We start from the raw sequence: 14,403 nt of genomic DNA on the forward strand, positions 1-14,403 counted from the left end.
TGGTCTCGGAAAGATTCTCTAGTTTTTAAGTGTTTTGGAAAAGAGAGAGAAAGAAGAGAGTAATCCAGACAAGACTACCTTAGCAGTATCACAAAATTTTTCCTTAGAATATTAGCACATGAATGAAAAACCTTTGCACTGAGACTTAGCTGCAAACAGTAAGACACCATCCTTTCTCAACAAAATGCTTCTCATCTGTGTTTCCCATTTATTAAGTTGATTTTCAAATTCATTTGGAAGATTGAGTAATTTGTCCTCTCTCAATTATTAAATACTGATTTTGGAATGATGGACAAGTTCTTCTAATATACTATTCAACAACTATCTTTTAAATATTAATTTGTCACCAGTGTAGGGCTTGCTAATCAGGTGATAATTTTAATGTAATAGCCTATGATAACATTTCCTTTCCTAAATTAGAACTAGCCTTATAGTGTCTCTGAGAAACCTCAGTCTCTTTTGGATCTTGGTACTTATTTATTTATTAAATTGATAAATGCTACAAACTATAATGTTTTTTGGAATTAGACTTCTGAGGTCTTGTTGCTCATGAACAAAGATTGAGATTGATCTGTTGCTTGTGGTTTCATTACAGAGATTCCTTTACATAATCCTTGTAGCTGCAGATTGTTTGGCTCCATTACATATCTTTCTGGCAAGTTTTTTTCAGGCTTTACAAATTATGGAAGTTGATAGTGCTTGTCTTAATGATGGTACTGTATTGCATGCAAGTTGCTTATTTAGTTGTTCATAAAAGGAGCTCCATGAAGAAGGGTAGAGGGTGGTCACAGAGGGGTGCTCAGAGTGTACAGTAGAAGCTACCCCCAAGCAGTCACTGATGTAATGGAAAAAAAAAAAAGATAGCTATGATTGTTTTATATGGTGCTTTTAAACAAAGCAGAAAACAGCCTGTAGGCTAAATTTTTTTACTGGTGAAAGTCTGCTACCTTTGAGCTGGCTTTCACTCTTAAAGATGATAGTGTCATTGAAGTATAGGGATAAGGCAAATTATACATCAGGCTTCTTATTTGTAAACCCGAAAGACAGAAAAATTTCAGCTGTCTGTCCTAGATATGAAAAAATAACTCTGACCAGTCATTGATGGCTCATGCTTATAAACTAGGAGGCTGAGATCTAAAGATTGCAGTCTTGAGCAGAAAATTCCCAAAGACTCTTATCTCCAATTAGCCAGCAAAAATCTGGAAGTGGAGCTATTTCTCAAGTGGTACAGCACTAATCTTAAGCAGAAAACCTATGGGAGAGTGCCCAGGTCTTGAGTTCAAAGCCCAAGTACCAGCAATAGATTACAAAAAAAACAGATAATCTTGGAACTGAAATTATATTTAAGTTTCTTCATTGTTATTGTTCTTATTCTTATGAAGTTTCACTATGTCTGTGCACACTTACATTCACCATAACACATACTTAGCCTACTTTGTGTTCTTACAACTCTTTCTACCCAGCATCCTCCATACTCACTCACTGTTCATTATGGAGATGTCTGCTTCCCTTCTCACATGCCCTGTGACTGCATTCAGTGGCCCCTTCAGATAACAATGGGTCAACACAAATGTTCTCAAGTCTGTTTCTTTTTCTTTTTTTCCCATTTGATTCTACCTACCTCCTAGGGGAGAATCTGAACTAACTTATTGAGTGAAGCACTCACAAATGTGTGTCCCAAAATCTTTTTATTCCTCTAAATTGTGAGCATGGATTCTCAAGGGAAAGAAGATCATTCATGAGCAATTTAAAATTGCTTGGGGTGTGTATGTGTGTGGGGGATTTTATTTATTCTATTGGTTCTTATGAATAAAGTACATGTATGCATATAGGACATAAAGATTACTTCTGTATACTTGTAGTATTAAAATTTCTAAGTGTATACAATTGATAAAAAAGTGCACCAAAAGTTTTAATTTAGAAAAAAGACTCAAACATACTTTGTAAAACTTACTCTTGTTGTTTTACCATAAATTTTTCCCATAAAACATCATGCACTGTTTGGACTGAAGCAATTTCTCTCTGTTACAAGTGCTGATATTTTTGACCAAACATAAAGTAAGAGTAGCTTTTTAACTAATAGGGCTAATTTCACAACTTATTTCTTACCTACTTGGAGTAATAGGGTTAATTTCAAATCTTATTTCTTATCTTATTTCTTATACGGTATTAACATTAACTTATGAATAAGTACATTATTACAATACTTTTAACTGTTGGATTTTTTTCCCTCTCTCTTCATTTAGCTGAAGGACACAAAATCAGCAGATCAGAAAACCACATTGCTTCATTTCCTGGTAGAAATCTGTGAAGAAAAGTACCCTGATATATTGAATTTTGTGGATGATTTGGAACATTTAGACAAAGCTAGTAAAGGTTTGTGCTTCTACTGGACCAAAAATATTTTATTGCTCTGATTTTCTGTTCTAATCAGCATAAAATAATGCTTTTGTTTTCATAGAGCTAATACTTTGTCAGAGTACAGAATAATACATTTCAAATATGGAAAATTTTAGAATATTTATTTATTTATTTATGCCTGTCCTGGGGCTCGGTCCCTTAGCCTCTCTATGCTCATGGCTAGCACTCTGCCACTTGAGCCACAGTGTCACTTCTGGGTTTTTCTTAATAGTTTACTGGAGATAATAAGAGTCTCATGTACTTTCCTGCCTGGTCTGGCTTTGAACTGCCATCCTCAGATTTCAGCCTCCTGAGTAGCTGGGATTACTGATGTGAGCAACAGGTGCCTGGCTAAGATTACATATTTTGTGAGTTATTGTATTTAGAAGCTTAAATCTATTTGGTTAAATACTGAGGCTTTTGTATATATACATAGTCTGTTTTGTAGTTTAACTTTAATGGATGCCTCCTAACCCCATTCTAATCAATGTTCCTTTTATTCCATGTCATTAATAAGCACTTTATAGCCATGAATTAGTGGCTTCCCATTGTCCAAGTTCTAAATGCAAGTAAAGTAGAACACATTCTCATTGTCCTAGAAGAGACTAGATTGCCAGAGTTTCAATTAGCCCTCCCAATGTCCAAATGTTTTACTTGGTTCTATCACCTACTCTTGGGCTTAGATCAAGTTGTAAAGAATCATAAATAATAGGATATTAATTGTGTAATTAAAATATAAATTTAAGATTCTACCACCTTAAAATTTAAATTTTTACTATGTACTTATGGCTAATACTTATTATGTCTACTCAGAATAGAAGGAAGGAATGGGAGGGTGATACTAATCAAGATTTATTATACTCATAAATAGACACGTTTCATTGAAATGTTTTGTGCCACTATTTAAAGTAATATTTTAAAAAACAATAAATTTTAATACATGAGGGTGTTTTTTTGCTTTGTTTTGTTTTTTAAAGAAGACTTAGATCTAGAGAATCATGGTTGGAAGGTAACCTGGGCAGAAGAGAGATTGAAAGTCTATTATCCAATTAAAAAGCAAGAAGACAGGGCTGGGAAGGTGGCACAGGGTAGAGTGCTTGCCTTGCATGCATGAGGCCCTGGGTTCGATTCCTCAGCACCACATAAGCAAAAAGAAAAAAAGCCGAAGTGGCACTGTGGCTCAAGTGGTGGAGCACTAGCCTTGAGCTGAAGAGCTGAGGGACAGCGCCCAGGCTCAGAGTTCAGGCCCCATGACTGGACCCAAAAAAAAAAAAAAAAAAAAAAGCAAGGAGACAGTTTAAAGGTGCAGTTCAATTAGTAAGAGGATGCCAAGAGTGTAAGGCCAGTAATATTGGCACACACACACACACACACATACACCCACCATGACTTTATGAAAACAACTTATATGTAAGTTTATGATGACTTTTTAAAAGGCAACAATTTGAAATTATGATTATATATGTATTCTTTTTGTGTTGACCAAAAGTTAATATTGTCACAATATTTTTATAATCTCTTTATTTCCTTCTTAATATTGGAATTTGTTTACTTAAAGGAAGATATTTTATACTTTGCCACATTAGAGTAAATATTTCTTCTAGTCATTTTCATCATTTCCTACCCCTTTTAATTTTCTTTTTTTTTTTTTTTGGTTGCATCTCATTTTTTTTTTTTAATTGTGAAAATACTGTACAGAGGGGTTACAATTACATGGGCAAGAAAATGAATACATTTCTTATCAAGCATTGTAGCCTCCTCCTTTGTTTCCCCTTCCCATCCCTTCCCATCCTCCTCCTTCACCCCAACCAATCCTCCCCCTTCCCCCCCCCCCCAAAGTTGTAAAGTTCGTTTTCGACATAACGACTTGTACATCTAATTGTTGCAATGGGTCCACTTGTATCCCTATTTAAACAATTTGTTTTTCCCCTTCCCCTCCACAAATTATAACAACATCAAATACAGTGAAAGCAGGGGTTATACTGTGGGGGAGGGGACATACAAAGCAACCAAGAAATAATCTTCTAAATGTGTTAGAAACAATCACATGAAAAAAAATATTTGAATACATATCTTAGGGTTCATCACCTTATCTGACCTTTCCTGCTTGACTCAGACATATACTAGATATTGCAAATAAGGGAAACCATGGGACCTATGTTTCTTTGAGCCTGGCTTACTTCACTTAATAAAATTTTTTCCAAGTCTTTTCATTTCCTAACAAATGGGACAATGTCATTCTTTCTGATGGAAGCATAGAATTCCATTGTGTATATATACCACATTTTCTTGATCAGTTCATCTACTGAGGGGCATCTGGGTTGGTTCCATATCTTAGCTATAGTAAATAGTGCTGCAATAAACATAGTTGTGCTGGTAGCTTTAGTGTGGTCTTGTTTATAAACATATGGGTAAATGCCCAAAAGTGGGATTGCTGGGTCATAGGGGAGCTCTATGTGGAGTCTTTTGAGGAACCTCGATACTACTATCCAAAGTGGTTGAACAAGTTTACACTACCACCAACAATGCAGTAAGGTTCCCTTCTGTCCACATCTCCTCCAACATCTGTTGTTATTAGAGTTCTTGATTTTAGCCATTCTAACTGGAGTGAGGTGGTATCTCAATGTTGTTTTGATTTGCATTTCTTTTATGGCTAGGGAGGCAGAGCATTTCTTCATGTGTGTATTGGCCATCCTTCTTTCCTCTTCAGAGAAGTTTCTCTTTAAGTCTTTAGCCCACTTATTTATTGGGCAGTTGTTTCTTTGAGGGTTTGGTATTGGGGGATTTAATTTTTTGAGTTCCAAGTATATTTTAGATATGAGACCCTTGTCCATTGTATGGCTAGTGAAGATCTTCTCCCAATCCTTGGGCTTTCTATTGATCTTGCTGGCTATGTCCTTTGCCATGCAGAAGCTCTGCAACTTCATGCAATCCCATTTGTCCAACCTTTCTTTGATTTGTTGTGTTTCTGGGTCTCTATTAAGAACATTTTGGGCTGTGACAAGGAGACCTAGGGTTTCTCCTATTCCATCCTGTAATATTTTCAGAGTGTCAACTTTGACTCCGAGGTCTTTGATCTGAGTTGATTCTGATGCAAGGTGATATATAAGGATCTAACTAGTTTTCTACAAGTAGTTAACCAATTTTGCCAGCACCATTTACTGAAGAGGCTGTCTTTCTTCCATTCTATTTTTTTAGCTCCCTTATCGAAGATTAGATGGCTATAGGTCTGGAGGTTCATTTCTGGATTTTCAATTCTATTCCATTGGTCCTGAGGTCTGTTCTTGTGCCAGTACCAAGCTGTTTTGATTACTATGGCTTTATAGTAGAGTTTGAAATTTAGTATTGATATTCCTCTAGCACTGTTCTTTATGTTGAGGATCGATTTTGCTATTCGGGTCTTTTATTGTTCCATATGAATTTTTGGGTTACCTCTTCTATTTCCTTGAAGAATGAGGTTGGAATATTGATAGGTATCGCATTGAATTTGTGGATAGCCTTGGGAAGTATTGCCATTTTCACGATGTTGATCTTTCCAATCCAGGAGCATGGGATTTTTTGCTACTTTCTAAGTTCTGTTTTGATTTCCTTTTTCAAGTTTTTAAAGTTTTCATCATAGAGGTCCTTCACTTCTTTGGTTATGTTAATTCCTAGGTATTTTATGTTCAAAGACTTAGATGTACAAAAGTTGGAATTATAAAGTAATTGGATAAAACTTTTTTTGTAATTTTTTTTTTTGGTCGGTCATGGGCCTTAATCTCTGGGCCTGGGCACTGTCGCTCAGCTCTTCAGCTCAAGGCTAGCGCTCTACCACTTGAGCCACAGTACCACTTCCCCCTTTTTCTCTTTATGTGGTACTGAGGAATCAAACCCCTGGCCTAATGTATGCGAGGCAAGCACTCTACCAGTGAGCCACCTTCCAGGCCCCTGCAAATTCTTTTTTATGTATTTCATACAGCTTGTTGGAAATAATTAGTCCAGATTTCTAAGAACAATATTATGACTCTTCTTCATTTATTATCACTCAGTCCTCATGTTTTTATGTTAAATTATTTAACTTTTACATGTGCTATATTGAAATGTCTTCTAGAGAAGCAAAGGTCCATTTAGATAAATAGAGACAGACAGACAAATCCATTTTAGATAGACCCATTTTGATCAACAGAGACAGACAGGCAGGCAGGCAAGCAGGTTGACAGACAGACAGCCAGATAAATGATTTAAAGGGAATTTTACCAAGAGATGTTAATCAAAATTATCTTCTATTAACTTACATGAAAAAGATCTGAAGGTATAGAATTTTTTCTGAGTAAGGAAAACATAATTTATGGCTAGGAAAAATAGTTTTGAACCGATAGGTTCATAAAATCTGATAAATTGTTTTTCCTCAAGGGAGACTTCTAGCATTTTAGAGTATTTTAAGGAAGGGAATGGAAAAATTGAAAATGGAGCTTCTAAGTGGGATTAGGATTGGTAAGTAACTGAATGTTGAACAGAAGTTGGAACAACAAAGTTCCTTGAAATATAGGCATTCTTTTTCTGAGGAAAAGATGTGTGAGTAATTAATAGTGTATATCAACACTAGGACTTTGATAAGAATCTGTAGGTATACTTTTGGATTATGACTGTGTTTCTAATCAGATTGTGATTAGGCATTCTAGTTCTAAAGCCTATTATTACACTGGAATATTCTTTTCTTTGGGGGAGGGGGTCCAGTCGTGGGGCCTGAACTCTGGACTTGGGGGCTGTCCCTCAGCTCTTCAGCTCAAGGCTAGTGCTCTACCACTTGAGCCATAGCACCACTTCCGGCTTTTTTCTTTTTGCTTATGTGGTGCTGAGCAATCGAACCCAGGGCCTCAGGCATGCAAGGCAAGTGCTTTACCACTGAGCCACCTTCCCAGCCCATCTTTTTCTTTTCTTTGCTTTGCTTTTCTTTGCTTTGCTTTGCTTTGCTTTTCATTTTTTGCCAGTCCTCGGCATTGAACTCTGAACCTGTGCACTGTCCCTGAGCTTTTGTATTCAAGGCTAGAGGTCTACCACTTGCAGATCCATTTCTGGCTTTTTGTAGTCAATTGAAAAGTCTCTCAGATTCTACTGCTTGACCGGCTTTGAAGTGTGATCTTCTGATCTCAGTCTCCTGAGTAGTTAGTGCAACAGGTCTTTATTTTTTATTTTATTTTAATCTAATTTTATTTTATTTACCTAATTAAAATTTGTTTACTGTTAGATCTTCTTATTGCTTTGTAGCCAAGGCTAGCTTAAAACTCACAATTCTCCTGCCTTTACCTCCCCACACTGGAAATACAAGAATGTGCTAACCTCATCTGTTTCTTATCTTGAGATGCATTTTTAATTGTGTAATTCATTTTGTACCAGTTTTTGTTGTAAATTAAGTTTTTGAAATATTTATGTTAATGCATTTGATTACAACGTTCTTTTGTGGTAAATAGTCTGATTGTTTGCTTTCTACAAAATATACAACTTTCCTAAAATATTGCAGAGTTGTAGCTTGGTAGTTTGATTCTCTTGTTTGTTCTCCTGGTTGATGTCCAGTGGGGCCTTGCAGGGCCTTGTGGGTTTTCTGTTTCCATCTGTTGTAGCACAGGCATGTGTATGTGCACAGGTCAGCATATATTACTAATTTGTTTCTCAGGGAGCAGCCAATTTTATATTTGAAATAAAAACAACCCTCACTGAGAATTTTTTATTACAGTGTTGGTGATTGTTAGGAATAACTTCCTTCAATGATGATATGACCCAATTAATGAATAAAAATTTTTATTCATTAATTGGGTCATATCATCATTGAACATTATTTTTTTAGAACACTAAATGTAATATCTTAGATGAAATAATCTGTGTGCTTTGGAGAATTTCATAGCACTTATATATCATCATTTTTAAAGTTATTCAGAATTGAAATCCCCTCAGTGAGCTATCATGAATTAAAAAGTACCTTTGTTTTTTGAGACATAACAAATCCTGGTCATTAGGTACTCTGGATCAGCAGGGGGAACTTGCATTGCAACTAATGAGCTTACCCATATGACAATTTTCAAAATCTACTTCATTAGGAATGCTTCTTTTCTAAAAAAATAATAATAATAATAATGGCTTACAGCTTTTCTGTTCTGTTTCAGTAAAAATATTTGGCTCATTATTGTCTTTCTGTATACTATTGTAATATTTCTTTTATGATTTTCTAGGAGTTGAATCCATTTTTCTGTTTCTTGTCTAACCAGTTAAAATTAATTAACTCTGATCTAGGAAGGTTTTCTTCCTAATAATGTGTTCCATTACTAACACTTTATTGAGTAAAAAGTAACAAAAGTGACTCATTTTAGTTTGTATTGTTTTTTGTTGGGGGGGTGGGTTATATTAAAATAAGAAAGTAAGTTTTGATAATCACCTAGGTAGCCCTGTATTGAGGGTTATCATAGCTGTAGCATGTAGGTTTATTCTTTCCTATTCAACTTAGTTGTAGCAGTATGCTACAAAAAAAAAGTACGCCTTTATTCATTCATGTAGCATGCGTAGGCCATGTCAGAACTGTGCTCTTGGTTGTGCATATAATTTCTGTTCTCCCTCACTCATATTCCACTTCTGTCTCAACTGTCTCCCTCTTTTCTCATTGTCCTTCTTCCTCCGATGCCCTACACTTTTCTTCTAAGTTCCACATTTGTGTGTCCAACACCTTTTGTCATTTCCTCTTCATCTCAAATAGAAATCACTGTCATAATATGCCACAAAGTGGAATTCGTAACCGCTACACGTATAACATCATCTCTTACTTATCAGAGAAACAAACTCATTGCCTTTCTTTCACTTAACCGTGTCCCTCTATAGCCTTCAGCATCTCAGAGCCTGCTGGTGGATTTTGCCTTTTAACTATAGCACCTGTGGCTTAGAATATTGTCAGGTTTTCTTCATTGTAGACCTTGCAAATAAATGTCACTCATCCCTTTTGTGTTTTTTCCTGGTGCTTCTTGGGTACATCACCTGAAATTTCAGTGTGTTCTGTCTTTCTGTAGGAAAAATTTTGGTTTCCAGCAGGTTTTTTTCTTACTTTCTTTTTTTATTGCTAAGGTGATATAGAGAGAGGTTACACTTACATAAATAAGGCAATAAGTACATTTCTTGTCAAACTCGTTTTGTTTTTTAATCAGTGACTCAGGGGCTGGCCACAGTCTCTGAGCTGTTTTCCTCAAAGCAAGCCCTCTTATCACTTTGAGCCACATTGCTTTTTTCTTTTCTTTTCTTTTTTTTCCTGGTGATTAATTGGATATGAGTCTCATAGACTTTCCTGCCCCATGTAACTTTGAACTGTGACCCTCAGATCTTAGCCTCCTGAATAGCTAGGATTACAAACATGAGCAACTGGTGCCTGACTTACAACACTATTTAAGAACTGCTTTACCAAGGACAACTTTTCCTGGAACTGAAGCAAGTGGAATTTGCTTCTAGAATTTTATTCTAGATAATGGTGACATTTAGTATATTATCAGAATGGAGTCATTCATTACTCATTTTTATGTTTTTTTCTATTTTTATAGTTTTACTTTTCAAGTTTATTTTTGATGTCTAATGTTTGATTTCTTCTTTGTTTTGTGTATCTCTTTCTGCTTCCAAATCTCTGTCAATATGCTTTTAGCTAGCATTTTCTTGGTGTGACCCAGATGAGTCTGCTGAAATGTATCTTTGGTTTCAAGTTTCTCATGTGTTTCAAATGGTTTATGATAAATGTCTTACTAAATACCAAATGTTTATATTTTATTCACCTACTGTGAACACTTAATTTCCAGGTGGCTGCCACCTGGAAACTGCATAGTGTTTCAAAATTTCTAATTTGTGTGCTATAACCAGCAGATAGTGTTTTCAAAGACTTCTGTTAACCTTTTGCTACATTCTCCCAAAAAATGCCCATTAAAATTTTTGGCACGTTGAATTACCTTTTGAATGGGTAATATTAGTTTTTAATTCAATTTCAATTTCTAACCCCCTCCAGCAGAATTAACATCATGGCTAAAAATACTGTTAACTGGAGCCATGGTATCACGGAGGTTGTAGAATGGGTTCCATGGTTTGTTAGAAAGGTATCATTCATTTGTGAGTCTTAATTACCTCTAAAATATTAGCATTTGTTGAAAGTTCGCTGTACCTTAACACGTTTCTCCTATATAATGAAAATGAAGTTAACTGAATGGATGCTATGTGGTTGTGGGAATATTTATAATGAAATCATTTGGTTATAGAAAGCAAGCCTTTCAGATGTTTCTTTCATTGAATTTTTCATGAAGACACAAAAATATGTTTTCTGAATATGAGGGTATACATTATGTCTATCTTATTCTATTTTGAAATCTGTCCCCGATTCTTCAAAATTGGACTATTATGTTGAGACCATTTTCATTTATGTTGAGATCATTTTGAGACTGAGAACCCTTAATGCAGTCTGATTTGTGTCTTTATAAGAAGAGAGAAATATGCATTGACTGACTCAAGAGATGTTCACTCATGAAGAATAGACCTTATGAAGATACAGTGAGAAGACAGTCAAGAGAAAGGACCTCACATAAGTATACTTACATCTTGAATTTGGTCCCTAGAACTGTGAAAAAATAACTTTCTGTTGCATAAACCACTTAGTCTTTGGTGTGTAGTGGTGGTAGCCATAACAAACTTTCTTGAATTTGGTCCCTAGAACTGTGAAAAAATAACTTTCCTTTGCATAAACCACTTAGTCTTTGGTGTGTAGTGGTGGTAGCCATAACAAACTTTTTAATTTTGCAGATATTTTTCTTCTTTGTTGATTGTTGGCTGTATCATGGAGTAGCTTCTACTGAATGACTTTTGCCAAACATTTCAATTACAGAAAAAGTTATAGGTCTCCAGGGCTCATATTCACTGTAATTGGTTGATTATTAAAGGTTCTCTCAACCCTCAGTTTTCACATGATTTTACATAATTTCTATGAATAGCTGTGATACATAAATTAGTACATATATAAGAAAATATTAGGCTCTAGAAAAATACATTCATGAGCATTCACACCTACTTTCTGGGTTACAGCTATGGGACTACACCTATGGCATAGTATACTAAGTTTTGTATTATTTTTTCTCTTATTATATATTTCTTCTAAACCTATCCCAATTTTTCTAGTAGAATGTCATTTTAATATAAGCAAGTAACTTAGAAGGGGCAATAACACTGTGAATTATCTCTTGATACTTTCTAAAGAGGATATCAGATGTTTTTATTTTTTTCTCCCCAATCTCCAGTGGAAATACCCACAGCATTTAGTGTAGCTGTATAGCTCTGGTTCTATAGCAAGTCTAAACCTACCCTGTGACTCCTGGGTTATGTAGAAGTAAACTAATTTGGCTATATGTAGCCATCCAATGACTATACTTAGGAACTGTAAAATGAGCTAGAATTTCAGCTCAAATGATAGATTGCCTGTTGTGAGCAAGAAAACTGAGAGAGCACCAGGTCCTGAGTTCAGAACCCAGTACTCACATGAGGAAAGAAAAAACTTTCCCAGAGATTATAAAATAATTTTAACATCAATATAAACCAAATATAATACAAGAAGAATTTATTTAAGATATGTATTTTCACATATAAGTTTACCAACACATGCTAAAATGGTAGCATATATTAAAATTTACATTGAATAAACTAATATGTTACTACAAAACATATGAAAATATAACAGGGACATTCCCATGGCCCAGTTTTGTGATTAATATGGCCCCAAATCATGATTAATACTTATAGTACATTACAAGCATTGTGCACTGGTACAGAGTTATCCTGCTAGTTTATTTCTAAGGATTATCTATACAGATAGGCATTAAATGTTTAAATTAGAGATCTGGATATGAATTTGTGAAGGTAATCATTTTATATTGCAAACATGAACCATTTTAGAAAGAAGCTGAGTGGAATTGAAAGCACATGGGCAAAATCTTGGGTAGAATTGAAGATTCCATAGAGTGACATTGAAGAACATTGGGCATGGAGAATGTACTTGCAGCTATAGATTGCTCTGTGAGATACTGGGCTAGAAGCATTTCCTGAATGTGCCCCTGCTTGGGCTGATAGATGATGATGAAGAAGGAAACTGCATCAAGAAGGCCTCTGTATCTTTTTGGAGGTTAACAGACTGAAAGTGGCATCAATACAGCATTAATCTTCTCAAGGAAGTAACAGTTTACAGTGTGTGCAGATTTTTGGCTAGCTTCAGATTTGAAGGAGCTAACTCGAGCAGTTCTGTCAATGTCATCCTTGAGCCACAGCTAACATCAAGTAAGGGGACAGTAGCACTCATGATAGTGAGGTCTTGGAAGCTCTCTTCAGACTGCTGCCTGTGAAGCAATATTTACTGTACCTCTGTTTGCAGTTTCAAGTAGGAAATTACAAACAAGGAAGATGAAAGAAGATGTCAGAATAGTGCACACTGAAGAAAAGCTTATCATAGCAAATCTGTATTTTAGAAATTAATGCCCCAGCAGTAGCTAGAACAAACATATTGTGGCAATCTCTTGAATCTCTTTGGTGGCAAGATCACATGTGCCAAGTAAAAGAGGCATGGAACTTACTTGTTCTGCAGGCAGAATTAATGTTCTCCAGAAACCAGTCTGCATTTAGTCAGTTTTCAAATCCTGAATTAGTAGTGGGTATGTATGTATGTATACGTGCATGCATTCATGCATGCATGCATTTAGTGTGCCAGTACTGAGGACTGAAGTAACGGATGGCACATGCCATCACTTAGGTTTTTTTCATCAAGGCTGGTACGCTCCCACTTGAGGAACCACAGCTCCACTTCTGGCTTTTTGGTGATTAATTGGAAGTAAGAGTCTCACGACTTTTCTTGCCTGGGATGATGTTGAACTGTGATCCTTAGATCTCAGCCTCCTGAGTAGCTAGGCTTATGCGAATGAGCCACTAATGCCTTATAAATAGATTCTATCACACTTCAGGAGATTAGAGTTTTGTAATCAAATGGATAGTTGGATACCTTGGATAGTTTGAAAATGATATGAGGAATCAGCTTTCTTGTTCTTCCTACCTTCTAGTGCTTGCTATCACTCTTCAGTTTTGCTTCATGTGTTGAAGCATGTACCTCTGCTTCTCATTTCCTTCTTTTCCATGTCTTTGGGTGTCCTTCCCTTTGCATACGAACACCAATCACCGGACTACTTGTCACAGGATTATTTCTTCTCAAGATGATCCACTAATCATCTGTAAAGACCTTATTTTCAAATAAATCTTATTCTGAGGTTCTGGGAGGATATGCATTTTAGGGGGACATTCAACTCACTGTCAACCTTGTCATCATTCCCCAAAACTTTATGGAGATAGCGCCATGACTACTGTGAAAGAGTTGAAGGAAGTAGATATATGAGCATTTTTAAAAAATTGTGAAGTGCTTTTGTTTTTAAGGGTTATTTTTGGTATGCTTATGAAGGACTTTTTTTTCTCAAGATGTCAAAATTCCAAGGCAGCTAAAATTGAAATTTATATATACCTATCAATTTAAAGATTTTTTAAAAAATTAACAGACAAGCACAACTACAATATCTAATAAATAATTGTTGTTGTTTGGGAAGTGGAGGAGAATGGAAAAGGAATAGGCCGGACTCAATCATCAACAGGCAAGGACTGTTTATTGAGAAACACAGAGGGGCAAGGACCTTCCCCCCCACTCCAGGTTTGGAGGTGGTGCCAGAGAGTTGGGACAGGAGCTGAGTTTTTATATGCGGTCTGAGCAAGGAGGCAGAGGTTAATGAAAAAGCCACCAGGTCACAGTTAGGCCCCACAGTGGTCTTAAGAGGATTTCCCTGCCAGTACATCGAACAAGTTTGCACATACCTGGGATTTTGCCAGGTGCCTATATAGGCCTGGGACAGTAGGGTGGGGTCAGTCCTTCATATCCCATCTTTAGATACATGAAATGATCGGGCCAACAGGGGAGAGGCAAATCCTTCATATAGG

The 14,403-nt window shown here is 36.0% G+C and overlaps 1 protein-coding gene across 1 annotated transcript in view; it reads left to right on the plus strand.

Annotated features, from left to right (window-relative positions):
* Positions 1-14,403, plus strand: part of Diaph3 (diaphanous related formin 3) — a 446,709-nt gene that overhangs the window by 255,264 nt on the left and 177,042 nt on the right. The window contains exon 22 of the mRNA XM_042685827.1: positions 2,247-2,376. Coding sequence (XP_042541761.1) covers positions 2,247-2,376 — 130 coding nt within the window. The remainder of the gene's footprint in view (positions 1-2,246; positions 2,377-14,403) is intronic.

This window comes from Dipodomys spectabilis, unplaced genomic scaffold, assembly GCF_019054845.1.
Source record: "Dipodomys spectabilis isolate Male_0828 unplaced genomic scaffold, ASM1905484v1 ptg000095l, whole genome shotgun sequence".
In the NCBI taxonomy this organism is placed as follows: domain Eukaryota; kingdom Metazoa; phylum Chordata; class Mammalia; order Rodentia; family Heteromyidae; genus Dipodomys; species Dipodomys spectabilis.